The sequence below is a fragment of the Artibeus jamaicensis genome, unplaced genomic scaffold (genome assembly GCF_021234435.1).
Source record: "Artibeus jamaicensis isolate MK-2021 breed Jamaican fruit bat unplaced genomic scaffold, CSHL_Jam_final contig_519, whole genome shotgun sequence".
NCBI lineage: Eukaryota > Metazoa > Chordata > Mammalia > Chiroptera > Phyllostomidae > Artibeus > Artibeus jamaicensis.
Window position 1 is genome coordinate 55,438,946 of NW_026521871.1, and position 24,664 is coordinate 55,463,609.

General features: G+C 61.0%; 1 protein-coding gene across 8 annotated transcripts in view; it reads right to left on the reverse strand.

The window, feature by feature from the left end:
• The window catches only part of CACNA2D2 (calcium voltage-gated channel auxiliary subunit alpha2delta 2), a 119,938-nt gene that overhangs the window by 89,504 nt on the left and 5,770 nt on the right, over nucleotides 1-24,664 (reverse strand). For all 8 annotated transcript variants that reach the window (XM_053669522.1, XM_037128601.2, XM_037128600.2 and 5 more), the window contains exon 2: nucleotides 8,276-8,357. In XM_053669522.1, the coding sequence (XP_053525497.1) occupies nucleotides 8,276-8,357 (82 nt within the window). The remainder of the gene's footprint in view (nucleotides 1-8,275; nucleotides 8,358-24,664) is intronic.

The window sequence follows — 24,664 nt, forward strand, 5'->3', positions numbered from 1 at the left end:
CCTCAGACACCACCACGAGCCTCAGCACTGACCTGGGAGCGCTGCCTGGGAGAGGGAGCTGTGGGTGGGGTCCCAAGCTGGGGAGAGGTGGGAGGGAATGGGGCGCACGCAGACAATGACAAGAAGTCCAGTTGGGGGTCATGCAGGGGTGGCTGGGAGCGCAAAGTCCCCTAGCTCTCCCGGCCCAGGCCACACGCCTCAGCCAGGCCTTTGAGTCACTCTGGGAACAGCCCAGCCTGCCATCTGGTGCCAGCTCCTCTCCTGAGCCCTTCTTCATGGCCCCTGACTCTCCCAGGCCATCCGGCACCTAAGCTCTACCTGGAGGCACCGGGTCTCAGCTCCCCGACATGGGGCCGGGTGGCTCCCACCGTCCTGTGGGGCAGAATCAGAGCCTGTCTCCCCCTTCTCAGTCCTCAGATGCTGGTGAGTCACCGAGCAGTTGCCCGCTGAGCACCTGCTCCCCACCAGCCTGGGGGGTACGTGCTATGGGCATGTCCTGCACATCCTCTCAGGTGGGGGCCCAGGGTGCTCAAGCCCCGGGGTCAGACACCTGATCCCCTGATTCATGAGAACGAGGGATGGCTGAGGAGGGGCCTGAGGAGCCTGCCCAGGGCCCGCCCTCTGCCTCAGTCTCCCCCACCCAAGGAGCCAGCAAGCCCCACCCCCGCAGAGGCACCGGGTTCCAGGGCTGAGAAGTGTAGGAAAGTAGGGGTCTGGGGGCTCTGTAACCGCCGCCTAACACCAGATCCCCACTCACTAGGAGAGGGAGCCATGCTCAGGAAGGGAGGGGGGAGCCAGGCTGAGCCTGTCTCCTGCCTGGTCGTGGTGGATGCGGTTCCTGCTGCCCCTGGGCGGGCCAGGGTTTGTCAGAACCAATTACTTCTCTGCCTCTCCCAAGCGCTTGGGGCTCCACGAATCCCAGGCAAGTGTCCCCGTGGCTGCCACAGATCCAGCGACAGACAGGGGCGGAGGGAGAGGGAGGAATGCAGACAGGGTCAGCCACCCCCGGGGGGCCCAACATGGAAACCAATTCGGCCCTCGATCCCCAGCCCCCATCTCCCAGCCTCGACCATGCAGGCCAGCCTCCAGCTCCGCACGCGCAGCCCCAGCAACCCCCAGAGATGGGTGCAGGGGCTGGGGGGAGGGTCTTACTTTAGGAAACTCTGACAAACACCCCAGCTTCCCAAGATGAAAGGGCCAATGGGTGCCCACTTCAGGGAAGGTGCCAGCAGCAAAGTTGCGGGCCCTGGACCAGCACAGCCCCGGAGAACGGTGCCGCCCGCCCGCCTGCCCGCCTGCCAGCCTGGTGAACTGTGATTGCAGCTCTGAGACTCTCTGAAAACTGAGGGACCCCAGTCACAGAGCCTACCTGGTGCTGCCCCCTCAAGAGCGTCTGCTGTTAGCCCTGGCCTCGGCCACCCCATTTTCTGGCCCTCAACCTTGCATACCCAGGGCCAGTACCAGGGGCAAGCCCAGAGGCCGGTAGCTTCCTGCCTCCCCTGCTCCACCATCAGCCAAGCCAAGCCCCAGGCTGACCTCTGAGCCTGTCGGGCCGCCCAATGGTTGCCTGATTCGAGAAACCGGTCCTGGGTCTCTTCTGGGGTGTCAGGGTCCTTTCCTCCACCTGCACCTGCCTTCCCCAGGGGTGTTTCAGTGGCTGGTGCCCTGGGCTCCAGCACCAAGAAGCCGCCCACCCTTCCCTGACCCATGGCCCACTGACCTCTCTGCCCTTCCCAGTAAGGTCCCCAAAAGATTCTCTCATGATCAGCAGGTGCTACGGACAGGAATGGAGCAAGCGCCCTGACAAAGGAGACCCTAGGCAGGTCCTTGACCCTTCCACCACGTGAGGGCGCAGCCATCTGTGGACCAGGAAGTGGGCCTTCATCAGACACCGGATCTGCCGAGGGGCTTCCCAGTCTCTGTTGTTTGCAAGCCGCCCAGTCTGCGGGGTCTCCTTAGGGCGGCCCAAGCAGACGAAGATGGCAGGGCTGAGGGCACCAATTTCCAGACTCCTGGGCTGAGACAAGCAAAGAGGACACCTTGGGCGTTTGAACTTTCCAAACCTGTGACCAGCTCCTGGAGGGTGGGGAACTGACAGTGCAGGGGGGTTCACAAAGGCACCCCCACATTGGCAGGGCTCTGTCTGCTGCCCTTCCTTGAGCCTGCCCTTTGGAGACCCTCATGTCTCCCATGAGCACAGGGGTGCTCGGATCCCCGGTTCACAGATGGGGAACCAAGGCTCAGAGGGGCAGGACAACATGCCCCAAGCCCCACGGCATGGAAAGTGCAGCCATTCCCCCCCCCCCCCCCATTCAGCTGAACCTGGCACAGGCGCCAGGGTCAAGTTCCAGCTCTGCCACTTTCCAGCTGTGGGACCTGAGGCAGGTCTCACCTTCAGAATGAGCAGTTCTTCCCTCCTGCTCTGAGCTGTTTGTTCTCTCTCCTTGGGGCACTGACCTTGAATGTGGCCCCACAGTGACCCCTTGGAACAAGCTGGAAGCCACTGGTCTCTCTCCCATGCCCATTACCACCAGACACGGGTCCGCTGATTGCATCCAGAGGTGCCTCTCCCACAGACCTATCCTCTCCACGGGACCTGGCCAGCACCCCTCTCGAAGCTGCCCCAGAAACACGGTGGCCGCCTAGCAGGACTCCCTGTGCCCGCCTTCCCCGCCAAACTCCAAAACGGCCAGGGTACCACCACCCGTTCACGCTGACGCCCTCTGGGGATCACCTTCCAGCCACTGCTTCCACCACCTGCTGAGAGGCCGGTCTCACCTGACCCCCTGGCACTCTGTGGAGCAGGAAGAGGACCACCTGGGAGGGGCAGGAGTAGAGAAGGGCCCCAGAGGTGGGGGAGGCTCCAGGCGGCTGGTGCCCATGGAAGGCAGGCAGACACGAGCAGGTTCCCCAGGCCAGGGGTCTTGGTGCAGCCTGCCCCCCACAATGACCTCCTTGCACCCCCTCTCTGGGAGGGGTTGCAGGGGACCCAAGCTGGTGTGCTGGCCCTGCGGCAGGAGCTCCTGCTACAGCTGAAATGGCTTTTGAAAAGCTTCTTATAAATGGAGTTTTCTCCTGCGGGCAACAAGGGAGTGTGTGTGGGGAGGTGGCAAGCAGGAGGACAGCAAGTTGCCCCCAACCCCAGTCTCCCACGCAGTGACAGGAGAGAGCACCCCCAGACCGTGCAGTGTGTGGGGGCTGTGCCAGAAGGGGCCAATCCCGGGACAGGGCCTGGGAAGGAAAGAGGTGGACAGCAGGCTGTGAGGGGGCAGCGTGTGGACAAAGAAGGGGTCCCGGCCAGTCCCGCCAGGTTCCCATGTATCTGACCGTGTGTATCCAATTACGTTCAAGTGGCAGCCCCCCCGTGCTTCAGAGGCCCTCTCAGGAGCCCCCTCAGCCCACGCATCCCCGCTGGGTGCTGAGCAAGAGGACCATATGGAGGGAATAATAAGACAATTAACTTTCCATTAAAGAATAATATATGTGGGTTTTTAGGGAGCCGAGCGGCAGCAATCCCTACCCGGCAGCATATTTCACACCCGTGCCCCCCACCACTGCCACCCTGATGCACCATATCAGATCATCACCGCCAGGAGAGCAGGGCGGGGGTCTCACTGGGCGGTGGCTGCAGGAGGAGCAAGCACAGAGCCCCTGGGACAGAGGTTCGGAAGCTTCCCGGAGCCTTGGGGAGGGCTGGAGACAGGCTCCTCACCACCCCTACCTGCCTCTGCGCACACATCAGCTGAGACAGCCAGGACTCTCCTTCGTGGGGGGTCTGCTGGGCCAGGGCGTGGTCTCGGGGCGTGTGGACCACAGTGCTCTGACAGGATCAGCAGCTGGGGTCTGAGGTCACAGGACTGGAGCTCCCCTTTCCTGTCCCCTGGCTCCTTCTGTCCCCTGGTACCTCCCCCACCCAGATAGGGTTCAGAGCTTCCCTGGTACTCCCAGACCCCGCTAACCCCCAAACGGGGGCCCACCACAGCCCTGGCCAGCCCTCTGAGCCAGTGTGAGTGTGCATGGGGTTCCCGAGTTGGTGGCACCAGTGAGGGTGGGGAGAGGGAGTGGGGGACACAGAAAGGCCAGTCTCTAGGGCACCTAAATGGGGACCCTGCCCCCACCTCTCTGAGCCCCTCAGGAAAGGCGCCCTGACGTGGCCGAGCTTCGGTCCCTGCCGGAAGCCGGCTCCAGCTGCAGCACTCGGCAAATATTAATTACACATTCCCGGGGAGCGCCGAGCAGACGGGGTGTGGGGATGGCCGGGGCAGACAAGATGGGCTGGGACTGCAGCGCCTTCCCAGGTTCAGAAGTACCACCCAGGGAAGTGGGGGTGGGGGCAGCAGTGCGGAGCATGGGGAGCGGGAGACTCAGGGACAAGGAGCTCCTGTAGACAGTTCGATGGGGGGGGGGGATAGGAGAACATGGAGGGGTTGCTGCCCCAGGGAGGCTCCTCCTGGCAGGCTCGGGCCTGTACCTCTACCCTGATTCCTCTGCCCCACTCACCACTCCCCAGGACTGGCCCCTGGGGTGCCTGGGTGGGACTGGCTGGTGGAGACTGTCAGCCAGGACCTTGGTCTCCCCATATGTATGGCAGGGCCCGAGGGTAAGCAGAAGCTGGGCTAGGCCTGCAAAGGACTGAGGTGGCCAGGGATATGGGTGGGGCTCCAGGCCATTTCCACCTTGACCTGCAGGCCAAGTTTGGGGGGTGTTGTTGTGGACTGAGAAAGACCCTCATAGATCCAGACTTGGCTTGAGCCTTCCAGAGGGTGGCTCATGGCCCCCAGGGGTGGCTGTCCCAGTTCTCTGCTCCCAGCACAACTCTGGCCAGGCAGCTTTCCCACACCTCTGACCCCCACCCCGACAGAGGGTCTTCCATCCTTTCTGGGGCACTCCCCCAAGGACGGTGTCTCCCGCAGGTCAGGAGCCCATCTCAGGGCAGCTGTACCTGACGAGCACTGGTCCTTCCTCATGTCTGACCGTGGCCTCTCCTGCTTTGCTTTCCCACAAGGTCTACAGAGTTATCACCCTTCTGCCCTGGACACCCAGTTAGGAGGGGGTAGTCCCCTGGCTGTACCCGGCGAAGTGACCTGGGCTTCAGAGTGGGGAGACTGGCTGTCTCCCCATCCTCCCCCATGCACCCCTAGGCACCTGATGAATTATTCATCCAGATCAGGCTCATTATGCAAATGAGCCTGGAGCCCAAGCATATGCTCTCTGTTCTCCCCCCCAAGATGGGGACAATATGGTACTGATGGGGGAGGGTAGCGAAGGGGCTGGGGAGACCTGGCTCCGCCTCCAGGGCCCTACACAGGGCAGACTGCAGTGGGGACCACTTTTCGACTTTTCTTGGCAAGAGTGTCGAGGGCCTGGGGAAGGTGAGGCTGGTTACAGGGGGCAGGACGTGGCCCGGAAGTGTCTAAGGATGGGGGTGGGAATGGCACCTGAGCACCAGGCCACGGAGGGAGCTCCTACTATGTGCTGGCCCTGGGGTTACATGAGGACACGTGATGGGCGCCCTCACAGACAGATCGCACACCTTACCAAGATGTGTCACAGCCCCTAACCTGTAAAGGGCCGCGCACAGGCTGCGTGCAGCGCTGCCCCCACGGGTTCCTGGTGGGGTGGGAAGGAGGAAAGCGCCAAGGCCGGGGTGCTCCCGAATGCCACCGCCTGCAGTTCCTGAACCCTTGCAGCTGCCAGTTCTTGCCACGTCCAGCTTCTGGGGATGGGGCCGCCTCTCGGACTGGGACAGGTGGAAAGGGCAGCCACTTAGGGGACAAAGGCCAAGGTGGACCGGATTCTAGGACCACATCAGCCGCAAGGTGTTTGAGGCACCTCAGAATGAGCTCAGGGCTGCCTGGGGAGGGGGCGTGTCCCCAACAGGAGAGCGGGTGCCGGGACCTCAGGGGCATCCACCACTGGATCGGGGCTCTGCAGCGATGCCCCACATCAGAGCGAGGCATGGGCTGGGCACATAGCCCCCCCCCAGTGCACTGGACACAGGCCACGGCGGCTCAGCCCGGGCAGGGGTGGGAGCTGACCGGTGGGGTCCCTTCCACTCACCCAGAGCTATCCTTTCCCTCTAAGACCCTTCACCTGCCCCCCAGCCACCCACCTCATCGAGGGCTCTGGGCCAAGAAGCAGCCCCAGAGCTGTCAGCGGCAAGGAAGAGGCTGAGGAAGCAGGTGAGAAAAAACTGGAGCAGGACAGAGAGCCACCGGAGAGTTGGCAGCGGTCCGCAGGCACAGAGATGCCAGGAGGAGCCGGGAACGCTGGGTCAGCATTTCTCCGCTAGCTGCCCGGCCGCCACAGCCACACCCTGAGTGGCCCCCACTCTGGCCCGGCTCCCGCCTGCCCGGGTGCAGGGCCACAGGCAGAGGAGCCCCCTGGATCGGAAGCCGGGCCCAGCCTCAGCCCTGCCACGGCCAGCGGCGTGACCACGGCCTCCACTGGGTGGGTGGGGGTGGGGGAAAGACATGCTCCTTGAGGGAAGTGTTTGGAATTGCTCAACTGCTCTCAGAAAGGACTGGAAGAGCGCCTCCTGGGGCGAACCTGAAGGCTGAGGGTATTCAAATCTGACTTCGAAAAAGGAGCGTGTGTCTGCGTCAGTCTGTCCATAGCCGTCTTCGCCGCCACCTCCTCCAGCCAGGCCTCCCGGCCATGCCGTGGGTCAAGGATGAGGGGCAGAGAGCCCAGGAGCACACAGCCGGTCCGCTGAGCTAGGAATCCACCTTAAGCTCCCTCAGATGGAACCGAACCTGGGGCATGAGCTGTGTGCGTTGTTCTCTTACTGGAAGAGCCCCCCACCCCGGGTCTGCACTGCCTGTGACTGTGAACTAAGGGTGTCCTCTGGGTGAGGGTTCAAAGCATGGAGGACTCTCAGCCGGAGGAGCAGGGTTCACTCCTTACACGGGACACACCTTCTGTCCCGATATGAGACTTGGAAGGGCACACGACACGCAACCCAAGGGAAGTCCCATTTCTTGGTAGCCCCCCATGCCGCATCTGGCGGTGCCCACTTCACCCAGTTGGTGCCGGCTGCCGTTCCCGAGCCTAAACCGGTTCTCTTCCGCAGCAGCTTTCCCCACAGCACCTTCTGGGAGTGCGCTGCCAGCCTCCCAGCTCGGCTGAGTCATCGAGAGTTCACGGGGAGAGAGTGGGAGGGGGTTACTGCAATTCAAGCCCAGCAGTGGGGAGGGAGGTTCAGAGGCTAGGCCACTGGGGTGGGGGGGACACCCAGCATGTGGGCGGCCCTGAACTCCAGACCAGACTCCCTCTCCCTGCCACGTTACCACCTCGTCAAACACCGAGATGAGCCCCATCCTGGGCAGAGGTCCTACATCCACAGCCCACGTCACAGTCGCCCTCATTTCCTGGGCACCCGCTACTGACTAAGCGTGGCTCAAGGACCAAGGACAACACCCCCTGGCAGCTGCCCCCCGGAGGTTCCATCTGCTGACCTGGCCCTGACCAAGAGGATGACAGGGACACAGGGGAGTGTCTCATCACCAAGCCCAGACCCGGACTCTCCAACAGTAACTCCGTTCACTCTGCTGTTTCCGGGACAACCACTGGCAGGAGTTGCCTGTCAATCCCTGGTGGTAACCCCTGGCCCCAGCCTCCCGCCCCTCCCAGGACTCAGCTCGCTGAGCCTCTATGTTTTCCCTGTAAAAAGTGATGGCTCAGGAGATTGCCAGCAACACATTTTGCAGCCTTCTAGGGGTGACGAATGGCCTGCTCTCCACATCACTATTTCAAACATTAACATAATCTCCCAGGATGAATATGGCCGCTCCGTCTGATCAGTCGCCCCTCCCACCCCTTGATCCCTCACCTCGCCCAGCACCGAGCTTTCAGCTCATCTCGCCTCAGGCCGGGAGCGGGCGGCACTGCTCCCCAGGGTTGTGTGGCCTGGGCACCTCACTCGCCTTGCAGACAGTCTCTCTGGCTCACGTGCACAGCTGCCTCAGCGGGACCCTCCAGGGCCTGGCCTCCCGCCCCAGACGCTGCCTTGAACACTGACCTCACCCACCTGACAGCCCCCAACGGCTGATACCAGGGCTGACTCAGTGCCACTGCTGCACAGGTACCTGGGATCAAGCCCCGAATAAGTCACGCCCCCACCTGCCCCCCAGGGTCCGACTGTGTGTGTTTTACCACGCCACTGTGACCTCCGGAATGCTCACCAAACCGTCCTCACTCCTCCTTTTGGAAGCCCTTCCCCCATTCCCAGGTGGAAGAGGGTCCGGGAAGGGGAAGCCGGTGGCAGCAGGCTTACCTCCCGGAGCTGCTGAACGCCCCCAAAGATCCGCATCACGCCGTCGATCTCCTGCTCCAGGCGCCGGGCCCAGTGCTGCATCCTGTGTGCAGAGAGCAGAGAGGTGTCAGGAGGGCCTGCCTGGTGCCAAACAGCCTAGCCCTGCACCCAGGGGTGCCCAGCAGCAGCCACCCCTTCAGAATCCAGAGGGCACCTGCAATTCCTTTGAAGTCCAGACCTGGAGGTCCAGGCGCTGGCGGACAGCTGAGGGGAGAGCGGGCTGAGGTTCAAATGCATAGAGCGAGTCTGGCAGCTCCAGGGGCCTGCAGGGAGACCACTCCCAGGGAAGAGCCGGCCCTTGCTGCCGCTGCTCTGAACATGGGGACTCTGGGCACCGGGGAGGAGGGGGACTCGAGGGAGCCAGGTGGTGCCTGCTGGATCTAGGAGCCTCCTGTCCCCAAGGCTGGTGGAGGTCTGGGCAAGGGGAGGGAGCATGAGTGGCTGCAGCCACCACTGAGTCATTGTGTAACCCGGGGCCCGCGCCATCCCCTCTGGGCACCTTCTGAGCAGGGGACATGGAGATCTATCTCACACGCGGACGGCCGTTGCCTTCCCACACCCTGGGAAACACAAGCTTATCTGAGGCCCCTTGCTGGACACCCAACCCGAGCCACCCACCGGCGGGTCCGGCTAAAACCATCTGCCCCTTTTTGGGAACCTGGCAGAACCCATGTTTCTTCGCCCTAGCCACAAGCCTGAACAGGTCTCCTTCGCACGGGTGCCACCTCAGAGGGTATGAGAAGGACACACGAGAACAGGCGGGTCTGGGGTGCTTCCCGGGGTCCTCGGCGTGGACAGGATGTACGGCCAGTCATATGGCCCCATGTTCTCAGCCCACACCCACAAACCTATGCCCCTTGTCCAGGCAGTGCCAGGTCAGATGAGCGGGGGGCTGGCCAGAAAGACACCGTCACACTGCCTCAGGTGCTTCTGCTGGGACCGGGCCCCCTCACCCTGATGCAGCTGAAGAGGCACCTCAGCTTCCCGATCCCACAGACACAGCAGGGGCTCACAGGGAGTCACCACAAAGAGTTAAATACGCCTCGGGTCCAGGGAGGGGCCTGGTGTCAGCCCCCCAGCCTCTGGAGAGCCACCCCGGGGCCACGGGATCTGGAAGACTGCATCTGGCCCCAGCGCCTGCCCGGGCCTGCTACCTCTCTGCGTCCCCCCAGCGCCACGTGGTGCCAGGACCCTTCCAGCTCCATGGGTCAGCAGAGCTTGCCTGTACCCCACATCACTCCTCAGGCCGAGGTGGGGGCGGGGCCTGTGCCTCTGTGTGTGCCCGGGGCGGTTGGCATGGGAACTCAGAGCAGGAGGCGGGCGGATCACTAATTGCAATTTGCCAAGCTGAATGTCAGGGCCATGATGAAAAAAAAATCAACATCAAAAGAGGTATTAACTCCAGCTTGTTGCTGGCTGAGCCACGGCCTGATGCCCACCTCCGCTCCCCATCGTGGGGGACGTTAAACCTGTGCCGGGACAGAGGCCAGCCTGCAGGCCCGGCACAGAGGGCAATCGGCCCTCGACCGCCAGCTGTGGGAGGGCAAGGCCTGGGGCAGTGGAGAGCCTGCTCGGCACTGGCTCCTGGACACTGGGCACTGATCACTTGGCCCTGGCTATGGGTGGACCGTGTGTCAGGTGGATGTTTTGTGTTCCCGAGAGAGAGCCTGGGGGCAGGGCTAATGTCGAGATGGGCTGCTGCACAGTCCTATGTCCAGCTGGGCAGGCAGCACATGAATCGGTGAGGTCAAGGAGCCGATCTTCACAGGGAACCATTAGCTCTGCGCTGGCCCTGACCCTGACCTCAGCCACTCACTGGTCTAGAGAACAGAATGCTAATCATAATCCTTCCTGGGACTATTATGGACCAGGGCACCCAATACGTATGGACAAGGTGTGGCGCCAGCATGTCACCTGCTGTTTTGCTTTAATCCTCATAAAGAAGAGATGAGGAAACTGAGGCAGAGAGGCGTTAGGTGACCCGCCCAAGGTCACCTGCACAGGAAGTGGTAATAAACACAGAAGTGGTGTGCCGGGGTGTGCCGGAGCCAGCAAGAGCACCAGCGCGCCCCTCTCGCAACTGCGCATCCAGTGTCACCCCCTCGGGAGCTGGCGATCCCCGTGGTGGGAGTGTTTATAAATTGGCAAACACCGCCGATCTCAGCTCTCCCTTTTCCCCAGAGAGCGGCGAACAGCCACCGGCGCAGCCCTGACTCAGTCCGGGTGGCGGCAGGAGCTTTCCCAGTGTGTCTTTAGGTCTTGGGGTCTGGGACTTCACGGGGAAGTAGCAGAACATTGAAGAGAACAGGTGTGGAGGCCAGGTTTTTATTTTGCTCAGACAACACATTATTGTTATTATAATCGCCATCATTTCATCAAAAAAGGTTCTTTTAACTCTAAAAAGTGTTTTTTAAAGAGCCAGGTCTCAAGGATAAAGTCCAGTTCTTCCCCAAAACATGCCCTCTGCCTCCCTCCATCCGTCTCTCCCTCCTGCACCCCCCTCCCCGCATTCACACACCCACAGTCTCCCCACTCCCACCCAAAGGCTGAGCAGCTCTACACTCTGCTTTGGGCTGCAGGGACCGGCCCACCCACGACCCCCCCCCCCCCGCTGGGGTCGAGGGGTGGCTCCAGCCTGAGAGGGAGACCCGAGGCCCCGCTGCACCAGCCGTGACCTCCATGCCCGGCACGTCCATCTGACTATTCACCTGCACCGAACCCAGTCAGGAGGGCAATAAGGGCGCCTCGAACACCAGAGCCCCCCCATCTCATCTTTGTAGAGGTGAGACTGTGGGTTCTGGGTTTGGCTGGCGTCTCAGCATTGGCTCCAAGGGGTGACACGGGGGACGGAGGAGGCCAGGAGTCAACTGTGCACCTGCAGCGTCCTGCCCACAGTTGGAGACACTGCCCGCCACACTGATGCTGACCCGGCAGGCACACTGCCCACACCCCAGCGGAAGGGCGCTGGGGCTCTGGAAGGACCCACGGCCCCACTGGCTCAAAGGCAAAGGGACCAAATCCCACCTGTGCTTCCATCAGCCTGGGCCCAAGTGCCTGGCTCTACCAATGCCACCCTGGTCAGATAGTGTGGCCCACGGGCTGCCCTCCCGACGAGCAGACCCACCTGCTGGCCTCCACATCCCTGTGACTTTCCATTCTCTTCACGGAGATGACATTGCTCATCTCCAAGTGCCTCCGAGTGCCAAATTAGCAAGACGGCGAGGAGACAGTGTCTGGGAAGAGGCACGTGCAGCCGGGGCTGCAGCCGGCACGATGGCTGCTGTGGGCACGGAAGCTGGGTACAGAGCCAAGCACCGCCAGGTCCTCTGATGTGCCTGACCCTAGGTAGGTGGAGGCACTGCACCCCTATTTCACTAATAAAATGAAGGCCAGAGGCAAGGCTGGGTGCAGGGCCACACGGGACAGAGAAGCCGGACCTGTCCTCCGGCCCCACTGCCCCAGCCTCCCAGGACCAGGAGCCTCTAGGAAAGCCGCCTCTGCCAGCTGCACGACCTTGGAGAGTGCCGCCCCACTGGATCCTCGGCTTTCCTGGTTGTGAAGAGGGGTACTAACGAGTAGCCCAATAACAGCTAAATCCACACAGCGACCTAGATGGGCAATATTATTATTGGGCAGTCCCCTGAGGGGTAGAAGCTCCCCAATCCGCCCACCCCCAGCACTCAGGGAATCTCCCATGAGTACCTGCCTGTGGGGGGAGCAGGTGCATAGGGCAGGGGTTGGGAGGAGGAGTCCTTAGTGGCTCCCTTCAACAGAGGGCCCAGGGGCATCCCAGACGAAGGTGCCTGTGACCCAGGACCTGGACAGGCAGGCGGAGGGCAGTCCCTCAGGAAGAAGCTGACACTGTGCTGGTTTTCAGGGCACCAGGCCTTATTCTGCAGGGCAAGGTCAGAACCAAGATGTGAGGAAGGAGTTGGTGTCAACCTCAGGTAAGGTGTGGGATGGGGGTCTGGGGCTGAGGACCTGGGGACAGAACCCCCCCCAGCCAGAGGGAGGGCCAGGAGGTCAAACCGCAGAGCACTCAGCTGGGGGCTTCGGGCTCTGAAGCCCAGTACACAGGCCCTTCTCCACCCTAGAGGGGAGTGGGGCAGGGCCAGGGGGAGGGGTGGGGGTGGGAGAAGACTGGAGAGGAGGAGGGGGGAGGGAAGAGAAGGGCAGAGGGGGATGGGGGCCAGGAGAGCCAGCGTGCAGATGCAGCAGTACAGATTAAACTGTTGCCAGTTGTTAATTTTATACATGAAGTTGTTGATCAGAATGTGATTTAATTGTACAGTATAATCCAGGATTTTGGAATAAATTATGCAGAAAACTCATCTATAATTAAACAAATCAAAAATCCAGAGACAGGTGACACTGCAGGCTCACCCTCAGAGGACACGGGTGGGGGTGGGCGGCCGGACCCTGCAGAGGGGCAGGAGGGGAGGGCGGCAGGCAGGGGAGGCCCAGGAGAGGTGGAGGCCTGGAGGGGGCCCTGGGACACCCCCACCTGGCCTCGGCCTCCACAACAGGCCTTCTCATCCCTCCCAGGGAGGCGTATTTTGCCACCGAAGCCCTGCTGCAGGCTGCCTCTACCAGGCAGGCTGCCTAGATAAACCCCGCTCCCTGAGGACTTGGGAGGCCCTCCTCCAGCTGAGGGTGGAACAGCAGCTGAAGTGGGAGGGGTGGATGGCAGGACAGCACTGGGCCGAGGCGGGGGTGGGGTATGGGGAGCAGGCGCAGCGGAGGCCGCCGGCTGGGCTGCCGAGGGCACTGCAAACCGCACCTGGCAATGGTGGGAGGCCACGGGTCCCCTGCTTCCCCTGTGGCAGGCCAGCCGATTATCCTCCCAGCTCTGGGGGAGGCAACGAGTTACAATCAACTGCTCTTTAATTACTCTGATTTTATTTCAGCTGCCCGGCCACCTCCCACCTTGGTGCCTTTGCAGTCTTCTAAAGAGGAAAGAAGCAGAGTCAGGGCAGGAGGTAGCGAGAGGGTGTAGAGGGACGAGTCACCGGGGGTCCTGAGAGGGCTGGGGGCCCCGCTGAAGCAGAGGCCGGGACTCTGCCCCGGCTCTGCCCCTAAGCTCTACACAGCCCTGCTGCAAAGGGCAGGAAGCTCAAAGCTGTACCCAGGACTCTCCTCCCCCGGGAGTCCTCCCTGACTGCTCCAGTGAAGTCCCTCTTCACTTAGACTGAGTGCCCAGATTCATCCCTGCCTCTTCCAAGACCCTGGACCAGGTGCACCGCCCCCCCCCAAGCCTTCATCTGCCACCTAGACACAGAGGCAGAGCCCAGCACTTGCCCACCTCCCGGGACACAAAGCGGAGGCAGGCAGAAACCAGTGCGCTGTGGGACGCGAGCGCACGGAGCCCTCGGGACGGCGGCAGTGCTTTCCTGCAGCCCAGGCTCCTTCCTCAGACCAGGGCGCCTGGCACTGCCCGAGAGAATGACACCGGGGAGACCCCTCTGGAAGGGCGGGGCTCCTTCCTGCTTATCTGCCCAGCACAGAAGTCTCTTGGGCATCAGCTCCTGTCCAGGTTCAAAGTCCAAGGTGGGATCCCGACCCCCATTTGATTACGACCTCTCAAGGACAACAGGGCTGGCAGAGGGCAAGTCCAGCCAAGGTCACTGGCCTTGAATCAGCTGGAATCAGAGTATCTGGAGGTGTGGAGCCCTGACAGCCTTGGCCCTGCACTGTACACCACAGAAGGGAAACTGAGGCAGGGTGAGAAGGTAGAGGCTGATGCCTCTGATTCACGGCGGAATAAGGCTAGCCAGTCACTCACCACTTCACAAGCAGGTAAACTGAGGTGCAGGACTCAAATCAATGGGCTCATCTTCAATATTCAATAGACTTGTGACTCAAGGACTTGTGACTACAAGGACCCCTAGTGTGGGCAACACCATGCCCCCAGAGCACTGTCCCCACCCGCGCCCACTGGCCCATGCACACAGGGACTCCACAGCGCTGGGGAGAGGCTGGTGTTGGCGAAGCTCGAATAGGTGCAGATCCTCTGGCCTCCACTGTGTGTCTTGGGACCCTGCCCAAATACTGCTCCTTAATGAGGTTATTAATTACGGGCCATTCCTTTCCTTTCTTTTCCGGGGTGAAAGCTCTCCCTTCTAGTTGGCTCTCTGCTGGGATGCCATAAGCCTGTGCTCCTGCACCTCCACTAACAGTGAACAGTCACCCAGCTTTAATCAGGGCGCTGGTCCCGCCCAGTATTTACTCCTAGTAGCCTGATGGGGGGAAGGGAGGAGCCAATGGGAGAAGACCAGAAGCCAGGGAGCAACCTCACCCAGGGCTGAGAGGGCTGGCAGCCTGCAGAGCCCAGAGAGAGCTGGAGCGTCCAGCCTCACCCAGCGTACGGCCTCAGCCTCCTTTCTCACCACAGAGCTGGCTGCTGGGCCCCCATGGGCACCAGCAGTCAGGGAGGACTGCCCAGAGGAGGCAAGCCAGGGATGCACAGTGGTGAGGACTGCGCGGAAGTCCCTCCCGAGCCTCACTTCTTTTTCTGCCACAGTTAGCTGTGTGGCTTTTGCGACCACCTTGGCTTCAAGGCGAAAGCAGCAGCTCTCACACCCACAGCCACAGGCAGCCCTGGGCAGCCCCTCAGCAGGTACCAGGTCCGAGCTCTCCAGCAGCAGAAGCCCAGAATGGGGACCATGCCAGCTTCCACAGGGGTGCAAATACAGGGCACCCCTGCAGCGCCAGGACAGGGGCTGGACAGGGCCCCCGAGGGGTGGGGATCGAGAGGAGCTGGTAGAAAGGGTTGGTCTGTGGGAGAGGTTGGCGCGCTTTGCCTGGGTGGGGAGGACTCCGGGACTGACCTCCCCTAGCCCCCGCTGGGGACCAGGCCTTGCTCTGTGGTCCACGCCCAGCTCTGTGATTTGGCCTCAGCAGGTCTCAGTTGCCAAGGTGGCCCAAGGCCTCCACAGGCCATTTGTGGGACTCATTTCCCAAGGGGTCTGTCTGAGGCCTTCCTGCGTGGGCCCTGCACCTGTGAGCCAGGTGGCACGGCACTGCCAGGCCGGAGCTGTCACTGTTCCGCCTTACTTCATCTTCACAGTGGCTGGATCGTCCTCCCAGTCCTCAGAGAGGAAAGAGGGGGCACAGAGCAACTGCCTGATGTGCCTCAGGTCTCACAGCTCACGAACGCCATCAGGACGACACACACTTGTCCTCGGGATGCTGGAGTGGTCACTTGGAGAGCTAACGGGCACTCAGACTAAATGGGCCCCAAACTGAGGCCCTGGGTCCTCACTCTCTGGTCACTTCCCTGGGCTCAGTGTACTTCAGGCCCAAAGCCTTGGGGGGACCTGGGAACCTGTTTTCTGTCTCACCCACGTCTAATCCATCGGGAAGTCCTATTGGTTCCCCGTTCACACTGGGCCTGAATCTGCCCTCTGTCCCCTCGCCCCCCACCCCTAGCTCCCCAGAGCAAGCGTGGTCATCAGCTCACTGGCCTTCACACCACACCCCGTGGCCGGAACACACTGTTTCCTCTGCCTGGATCAGTCACTCCTCAGAGGGTCCCTCTCTCACCTCCTTCAGGTCTCTGCACCCACATATCTCCTGCTTGATGAAGTCCCCCCCATTTCAATCTGCGCCCCTCCCCAGAGAGCGGCTGACCTCCGCACGCCCTCCCGGTGGCTGTTTTAGCTAGCAATCCCTTAGGCCTTCTCTCCCTGAGCTGGGAGCCCTGCGGGCGGAGGCCCCTGCCCCCCAGCCTGGAAGTACAGGCTCTGTGCTAAGGGGCCACCGTTCCCAGAGTGCGGGATACCCGCCCCACCCCCACGCCCTGCCCCATCTGCGTGCGGCGGCCACGGGAGCAGGCAGGTGGACTGCAGCAGGGAAGCCTGCAGAAGTGCAGTAGGTCCTCGCTTTGCCTGGCTCCTCTCGTATGAATTATTGAAGCTCATTTATGATGGGCCTGCCCAGGCCCGTGGCTTCCGTGCATAATTCATGGCTCTCCCAGAAGGGCCAGGTGCCGGAGCAGCCACTTCTTCCAGGAAGACAGAAGAAAGTGCAGGGAAGGAGTGGCCCACCCTGGGCTGTGGCCCTATCTGTCACTGTGAGCAACAAGCAAGAGTTCATGACCTAGCAGAGGCCTCGACAGAGCAAAGCAAAGGATCCAGGCCAGGGGCACGGGAGGTCTGCCAGCCACTCTGCCCAGGTTCCACTGCCTGCCCCCCAGGCCCGGGGCCACCTGCTCTAGTAGTCACTGGCACAGATCATAGGCATTTGGGACAAATGAGAATTTAACCCCTGCCCAGGCCCACATAATAAGCAGGGAAACTGAGGTTCCTGCTTGGCATTCAGGAGGTGGACATACGGACACAGCCCCAGCCAGGCGCTGTGACGGGGGATCGTGCCCAAGCCAGGTCTCGGGAGCTGCACTGTACGGTAAGGGCACCTGGGAAGGTCACCAGGTGAGCCAAGGAGGACCCGGGAGCTCCAGCAGCTGCAGCCTGACTGGAGGTGGCAAGATAAGCCCTGTGCACTTGTCACCAACCACCCTGGTCAGATTCTGTCATTCATATGTCCCCATCTCCCCCCTGCACATCCTCCCTGTTAGGCAGACCCAGCAGGGCTTACCATTGACAAAATTCTCTGCAGGTGTTCCCAACCTTTTGCAAATTCCCTGCTAGCTCATTCCTCATTCATTCATTATTCATTCATTCATTCATTTATGTGGTTATGAGCCAGGCTCCAGGCTGGGCACTGGGAAAAGGCACAGTGGTGAGCATGCAGATGCCGGCCTGCCCTCGGGAGCTCAGGATTCAAGCAGAAGAGACATCTGATCTGATCACCCAGTGAGCCTTGCGGGGTGGGAGGCCCGATGAGGGAGGGGCCTGACCCCGGTGAAGGTGGCCCTGCGGAGCTGGAGGGCCCCAGGACACAGCACATTTGAGGCCCAGCAGGGAGCTCTGCCCAGAGCGATGCCCCACGAACCACGTAGACCAACCACAGGCATCAAAGCAGACTGCCCCCCCACCCCGAGAACTGCAGATTTCCGAGCTCGAGTGGGCATGTCCACACACTGGTGGAGGGAGGTGGGCACCTCTCGGGGGCAGGGGGATCAGAGAGCAGGAGCAGGATAGTAACCAAGGGCTCAGGGAGCAGCAGGAGCACAGTAGGCGCTCAGAAAATGTTGGCTGAACAACCGGACGCTCCGTCCTCATGAGTGCACAACACAGGGAATATGATCCCATTTTAAAGAGTCGGAAAATGAGGCACAAAATGACTCCAACGAGGTCACCGACAGGATTCTCTCAATGACCCCCAGCTCCTCCCGTCCTCAATCGCTGTCCCCTGGAGCCCACTTTCTAGCAGGAAGCAGCAGGACACAGTGAGGCCAACAGAGCCCAAGGCTCTGAGCCTGCCGGGTGCACTGCCCGCCCTTCCCCATTTTAAAGGAACGGCTGCCATTCGCCACCAGTCTGAACACCACCTGTGAGATATATTTCCTGGGCGCTGGCTCCAGAACCACGTGAGTCACCCAGCTCAACGGCCTCTGGGATTGTCCCCCTCCCCCTCCCCAGCCACTCTGTGCCTGGGAACTTGGGGCTGCAGGGCCTCAGGCCGGCAAAGTCCCAGGAATGGGCTGTGGGCAGCCCCCCAGGGTGCAGCGGACTTGGGGAGCATGTCAAGAGGAGAAGGATAGGAGATTCTGGAACCGGGGCTGGATCAACCTGGGTGAGCTTCTCCCCCAGCCTCCCTCACCCCTCGTCCTTGTCCCCCGCCAGTGGCTTACCCTCATGGAAGGTGGCTCTGAGTGCACTGCCCAGAGCCTCCACAGCCCTGATTGGAGGCCTACGACCCCGGAGTGGCAGGGACTGGGAGGGCCCAATAGAAAGCCCCGCCCCCACCCCACCCCATCCCCTCGGATGCTGCCTGGAGCACTGGCCACACGTGAGTATTACTTGCTCAGCCTTACTCTCCTTTCTCCCTCACTGATGACCCCCCGACTGTGAGCTCCCTGAGCAGGCCAGGCCCAGCACACAGCTCAGTGAGGTGTGGCAGGTAAGGGGTAAGAGGAGGTCAGGAGGCGGATTCTGCCTGAACCAGGGGCAGGCCGAGGAGTGGTCAACAGTGTGGGTGAGGCAGACACCAATTCAGAAGGGCAGCTGGGAAGGAGAAGGGCGGCAAGTTGGCGAGGCCTGGTGCTCGCTGGGACAGGCCACAGACGGGCCACTGGTCACATGCACAGGAGACTCCCAGAACCAGCAAGCTTTCCTGGGGGCCCCAGCGCCCCTTGCTAAGCAGGAAGGGAGTCCTGCATTCACCTTCTCACCCCCTATGACCATGGTTCTCTGCCCTGGCTTGCCTGGGTGGCTCTGGAGAAATGCGGAAGCCTAGGCCCTGCCTTCACCCAAGTAAATAACACAGCACTTTGGGCACCTGGACCCGGCCTTCACCTGGGCTGGGGCAGCTCTTTGCAGGAACCAAGGGAAGACTTGGGGGGGTAGCCTCAGCCCTGTGGCACCAGCAAAGCCAGGCCCAGATGGGACGCTGTCCCGGGCCATGTGAAAGCTGCTCAGCTTCAAAGACACGAGAGCTTGGCCCACAGACCCTCGGCTCAGCAAACACTTAGGAGCACCTGATGTGTGCTTGCCCAGAGCCCAGCCAATGCCAGGCGGCCGCTGCCCCGCCCCCCATAGGCACACAGCTTCCCGGCAAGGTCTATTGCAGATGCAAACTGTGTGTGGTGGGGGTGGGCTTGCAGGCAGCTGAGGAAGTCGGGGGAGGCTTCAGGCAACAGTGACTCCCAGCTGAGCACTAAGGGGCAGGCAGGGGTGAGCTGGACCCAGGCAAGTCCTGCTTGGGGCTCTCGGGGCCCTTTGCCCCCCACCGCCCCTCCGTAGCTTAATCCATGCTCAGCACACCATTATAGCCCAATGGAAGGAGCTGGCATTCAGTCCCGAGGGCAGCACCCCCTCCTGGGCCCGCCCCTGCCCACCAGAAGCAGCCCCCTCGACTGCAGTCTCCATAGCACCGGCTTCCAGGGAGGACAGAGATGACAGCTGCACAGATGGGGTGGCAGGGGAGCACCGCTGCAGAGGAGCCATTACTCCGCAGGTCCCTGATGTGATGGGGACACTGAGCCTAAGGGGAGGGCTGGTGGGGCATCCAGGCTGCCCCAGGGGGCTGGACACGGGCCAAGGTTAGGATGGGGTAGGAGGATCGGCAGAGAAAGGGTGGAGGGGGCCAGACCCTGAAGCCTGAGCCCCTAAGGGGTCTGGGGGCTGCACTAGCCAGGGTCTGGTTTCGATGCTTGAACTTGCTTCCTTGGTGCTGCCTTGGGTAGCTCTAGGCACAGCTGGGTGAGGAGAGGTTGTATGGGGGACGGAGGGTGAGGGATGGAGACGTGGGGGAATGGGGAGCGGCTCTAGCCTTCCCTGCTCCCCCACTCTGTGTGCACAGGCCGTGGCAGTACCACCAGCTCCTCTCCAGGCAGGTGACTGGGAGAAGGCCTCAGAGGGAGAGCCAGGTCAGAGGGAGCCTGTTCTGGTCTGGTGGGCCCATGGCTGTGCCAGTGATACCCAGTTCAGGAAAGCCCCCTCCCCTCAGGTGACAGGTGAAAACAGTGGCCAGAGGGGCACCCTGACTCAGGAACCCCTGGCTGGCAGACTCCTGGAGCCGGCACAGGAGCAGGAATGACCCCGGAAGGCAACAGCAGAGGCCAAGGGCCGGGCCGAGAGAACACAGCCTCACTGGAGTGTGCATCTTGTCATACCCATCAGGAGAGCCAACCAATGACACCAGCACTCTCTGCAGCGAGTAGGCACCAGTCCACCCCCCCTCTGCAGCTGCCGCTGACCAAGATGAGAATGACGGCTGGCAGGCAGCACCCAGCCAAGTTCCGGCCCTCCATTGGCCACATCCACGACCACTTCCTCAGCGGTGGCCCATTAAGGTCAAGTCAGTTGCCCTGCTCCCCAGCAGTAGGACAGGCCCCTCAGTCACCCACACCTTCCGGTGAGCCCAGAGGTGCTGTGGGTCTGTGAGAAAGCACACAACCCCCCACAAAACCACCCTCCGGGGACCTCTGCCTGGTGAAAGGCAGCCCTTATAGAGGGACAGGTGTGGTGGAAAAGTGTGGAAGGGCGGGGACACCCGAGGGTCTGTGTTCAGGGGGCTGCAGGAGAGCACTGTGAGGCAGCGGCTGCCTGCTTCCATCCCAGTGCTGGGGTGCGAATCCTGCCTCCCCTGCTCACCTTCCATGTGATTTCAGCATCACCCAGCCCTGCCGCCTCGATGTTTCCTGTCTGTGAAACAGGAATAACCACGGACTCGTCTCACTGGATGGGGTATGTGAAACACACCACCCGGGGTCCAGCTCCCTGACTGATGATGTGCTTAAAAATAACTACGTCCTTTACAGATTTTTCCTCCAGCCTGGATACTCTCTCCCCCTTCCCTTCCCACCTTCTGCCTCAGCCCCCACCCCCATGTTCAGGTTTATTGTCTGCAACAGATACTTACTCCCCAATCTCTGTCACTCCTCCCCTTCTTGTGAACAAAGTCTGCAAGAATCTCTCTCACCTCCAGCCCCAAGGTGACCCCATCCTTAGCTCAAGGGTAAATCCTAATTAGCCTGAGCCAATCACAGTACACCTTCAGTGATTGGTTTAGAGAGGACCAACACGTGACCCAGTGCTAGCCAATGAGGTATGACGGAGAGTTGGCTAGAGGCTGCATGAGATTCCTCTAAAGAGGAATCGAGAGGAAACGGCTCCTCTTTTACTCCCAATGCCTGGTGCATGTGATGCCTGGAGCTGTGGCAGCCATTTTGTCACCGTGAGGGAAGTCAGCCAAGGACAGACAGCCACACTAAAAGTGAAGCCAGCCAGGCAGAGTGCAGGTGAGGAGGACCTGGTCCTCGATGACAGCATACACTCACCCACCTCTGGGCTCCCTGTCAGAGGATAAAAAGCCTAACCATGATGAAAAAAAGTCATCACCCATGATTACCAAGGTGTACACAGAGGTGGTCACTTTTCCTTACAGCCAAATACACTCCTCAGACTCAGCTTTTGAGGGGCAGTAGTCAGCTCAATGCCTACTCCTGGAAAGCCCCTGCAAACCGGACAGAGCAGGGAGAGAAGGCACAGGGCTGCAGGAGGGGCCCGCAAGGGGCAGGGGGCCAGGGGAGGCCTCCATCCCAAAGGCTCCTTGCCTCAGTGCTCAGGCTGAGCAGGCCAGCTGGGACAGGGACACAGTGAGCAAAGGCCAAGAGGTGCAGAGGCCAGAGCTCCTACCAGGACCTGCAGGTGGTCAGCCTGGCTGGAGCGTGGTAATTACAGGGCTAGTGGCCCATACAGGGCCTCTCATACTAGACTGAGAAGCAGGGCTCTGCCCACAGCAGGCTTGTGGGGTGCAAGGTCACAGCTCCCCATCAATGGGGGGACACTGCAGCACGGCCACGGGGCTGGGGAGGGAAGGGAGAACTCCGAGGTTCTCCCCACATACCCCTCACTGCTGGCCTTGGCTGGTGAGAAGAGGAGATAGCCTATTCATGAGAGCCCTCAGCACTGGGGTCTGTTCTGCCAGCTCATTTCCCTTTTCTAATAAATGTAGTTGGGGGCAGGGCTGAGGTGGGTTGCTTGTTGTTTGTTGGCTGGAACGGTGGCAGCCCCAGGCCTGACCTTTAAGGCTTCAAACGCAGCATTTCAAGTGGCGTCGGCAGGAGGATGTGGCTTCGGAGGAAAGTGATTAAGACTAAAATGCCACGTCAGGCTGGAAACACACAGCGGAGCTGGGGTCTCTATCACCTCAGGGACACACTGGCCCATCGCGCCCACCTGGCCACGCAGCTGTCCTTTCCAAGACTATACCCAAAGCCTCACTGACCCTGAACCGGCACAGGCGGGGGGGCTGCCCCAGACAGACAGCGGGAGCCAGCCTCACGCTGCACAGACTCCTGGCTCTGGGGGGTTTGCAAGGAGGCTTCGAATTCGCCCCCATCCCAACCCAGGAATGAGAACCAGATCTCCATCATAGTGCAAGGGCTGCCACGCAGGGAATCAGGTCCCAGCAGCCTGTGTTGGGCACGGGGGACTGGGCCTTGCCCGCAAGGTGTGTGCAGCAAGCACAAATGGGCCTGAAGGCTCCTTTCTGCCACCACAGACCTTCAGTTACCCTGTCTGCACAACAGTGACATCTGGGGCCTCAGGTTTTCATGGCTGGGATCTGTCCCTCCCAAGTCAGGAAACCATGCAAGGCCCATAGTGTCCAGGAAGATGGTCCCATCCAGGCTCCCTCCCCCCACAGGAACGCTCACTGGTCCTATAGGCAACCAAGCCCTTCCCAGCCCCTTCTGCCCTTTGCAGAAGCCCCCTCCCAAAATACCGAGGTCTCTGGCCTATCCCAGCATTGCCAACGCACGGGCCCTCAGAATGCCAGGACAGCAGACTCACCACCCCTGAGACACCAGGACCTGTCAGTTCAGGGCGCACGCCACAGCCCCAAGGCCCAGCACCCAGCACGGCCTTGTTTATGCAGAACCACTGGAGAAAAAAATCACCCTTGAAAGGAAGTGCCTTCACTGATGTCCCCCACGGCTGAGAACCCCAAACCCATGGCAGATGCTCAAAGGGATTCCAGTGCCCCTTCCTTCTGTGTGCAAATGACAGGCACCCAACTCCAAGAGGGAACACCTCCAGCCAAGGTCACCCAGCAAGGGCTTCCACCACCGGAGCCTAACCCCCATCTCACCTCCCAGGTTCTCCACAAGGGAAGGGTGGCTCGAAAAGACGCTCGGCTCCCCAAAGAGCTCACCGAGCTTCTCAGAGTCCCAAGTCCCCCAGTGCATCTAAATTCTCTCCACTGTGCAAAACTGTGAATTACAAGGACGCAGCCTCTGTGCGTTTCCTTTGCAGACTGTCATCGAGCCAGTTGGGAGATGATCAAACTTTCCAGCTCAGCCTTTCACTCAGGCTGTTCCTAACATAAAAGTTTGCAAAGCAATGGTCCTGACAGCCAGGCAGCTGGATTTCTCACTGTCAGCATTTGCCCGGCCAAACCCTGGCGTTAGCCTCGAAGGTGGGTGCAGAAGGTGGGCCCTGGGAGTGCGTGCTGGGTGCAGAGACAAGGTGTGCACATGTCCACAGGTACAGCTATGCACACGTGCACAAGCTCGAACGATGCACCTGCATTCATATGCACACCTGCACCTGGGTATACACCTGAGCATGCACGTACACACACGTGCATGCAAACAACATGCAAGCACGCACACACTGGCACACACACTTTCATGCACACACACATGGGCACACAAGCATGTCTTCATATACAAATGGACACTTGCACATGTGTGCACGTACAAGAACACACCCAACACATGCAAGCAAAAAATATAAGAGCAGACACACACAGACACTTCCACACACGAGCTTACAGGTGTACACAGGCCCAGGCGAGGGCCAAGCAGGGCAGGTGGCCGGCACTCGGGGTGCAAGCCCGGCTGGACGGAGAGCACGCCTCCACCCAGTCGGTGCCCAACAGGCTCAACATGCGCACTCTGGGGTCAGGCCCACCGCTCGTGACCTGTCACAGCTCATGAACTGTCACAGCTCTATCCTACAAGGCAGGACCATCAAGGGGCTTCTGTTTTAGAGGAGAGGCCCCAAGACCCCAACGGGCTGAGGAAGACCTCAAGGTCACACAGCAGCCCAGCCTCCTGCGGAAAGATTTAGCAGCGGGAAAGGAAGGCATCAAGGTGGGAGCGGAGCACCCAGGGTGTCCGCAGGGTAGGGAAGAGAGGCAGAGGGGGACCTCTTCCCCTCCCCCTTACCCTTTTCTTCTTCCTTCAAGGACTCACTTCCAAGGTGGGGGGAGATGGTTAACCATCAGCAGGAAAGACGCTCTGGGCCCCTCCCTCTCTGCTACATAATTAGGCTGCTCAGAGCTCAAAGTGGGTCAGTCTAGGTGGCAGCTTCCACACACCCAAAGAGCAGCCAGAGGCCAATACGGAAGGTGCAGGCCCCTCACACCGATGAACATGAGGCCCCTCTGGGTGGGGGGTAGGCCTCACCCCACAGCTAGGGCCCTGGAAGAGAGGAAGCTGAGGCCTGGGGAAGGAGGGGCCTTGTCCAAGGTCACCACCATGCTAGCTAGCCAGCTGAGAGGACTGGGCTGAGAATGCCTTTGGCAGAGCTCCCCAGGACCATGCCAACCCCTGGGGGGAACCCTCAGGTCCCCCATGTGAAGATTCCTGGATCCCCCACCTAATCCCAACTAGACTGTGTCTCCTTCTCTGGGAGGCCCTGTCCCCACAGGCTCAATCACCAGCACCAACAGTGGCCAGCGGCCAAGTGGTCCAGCCCCTGAAGGAGGAGGCCCAGG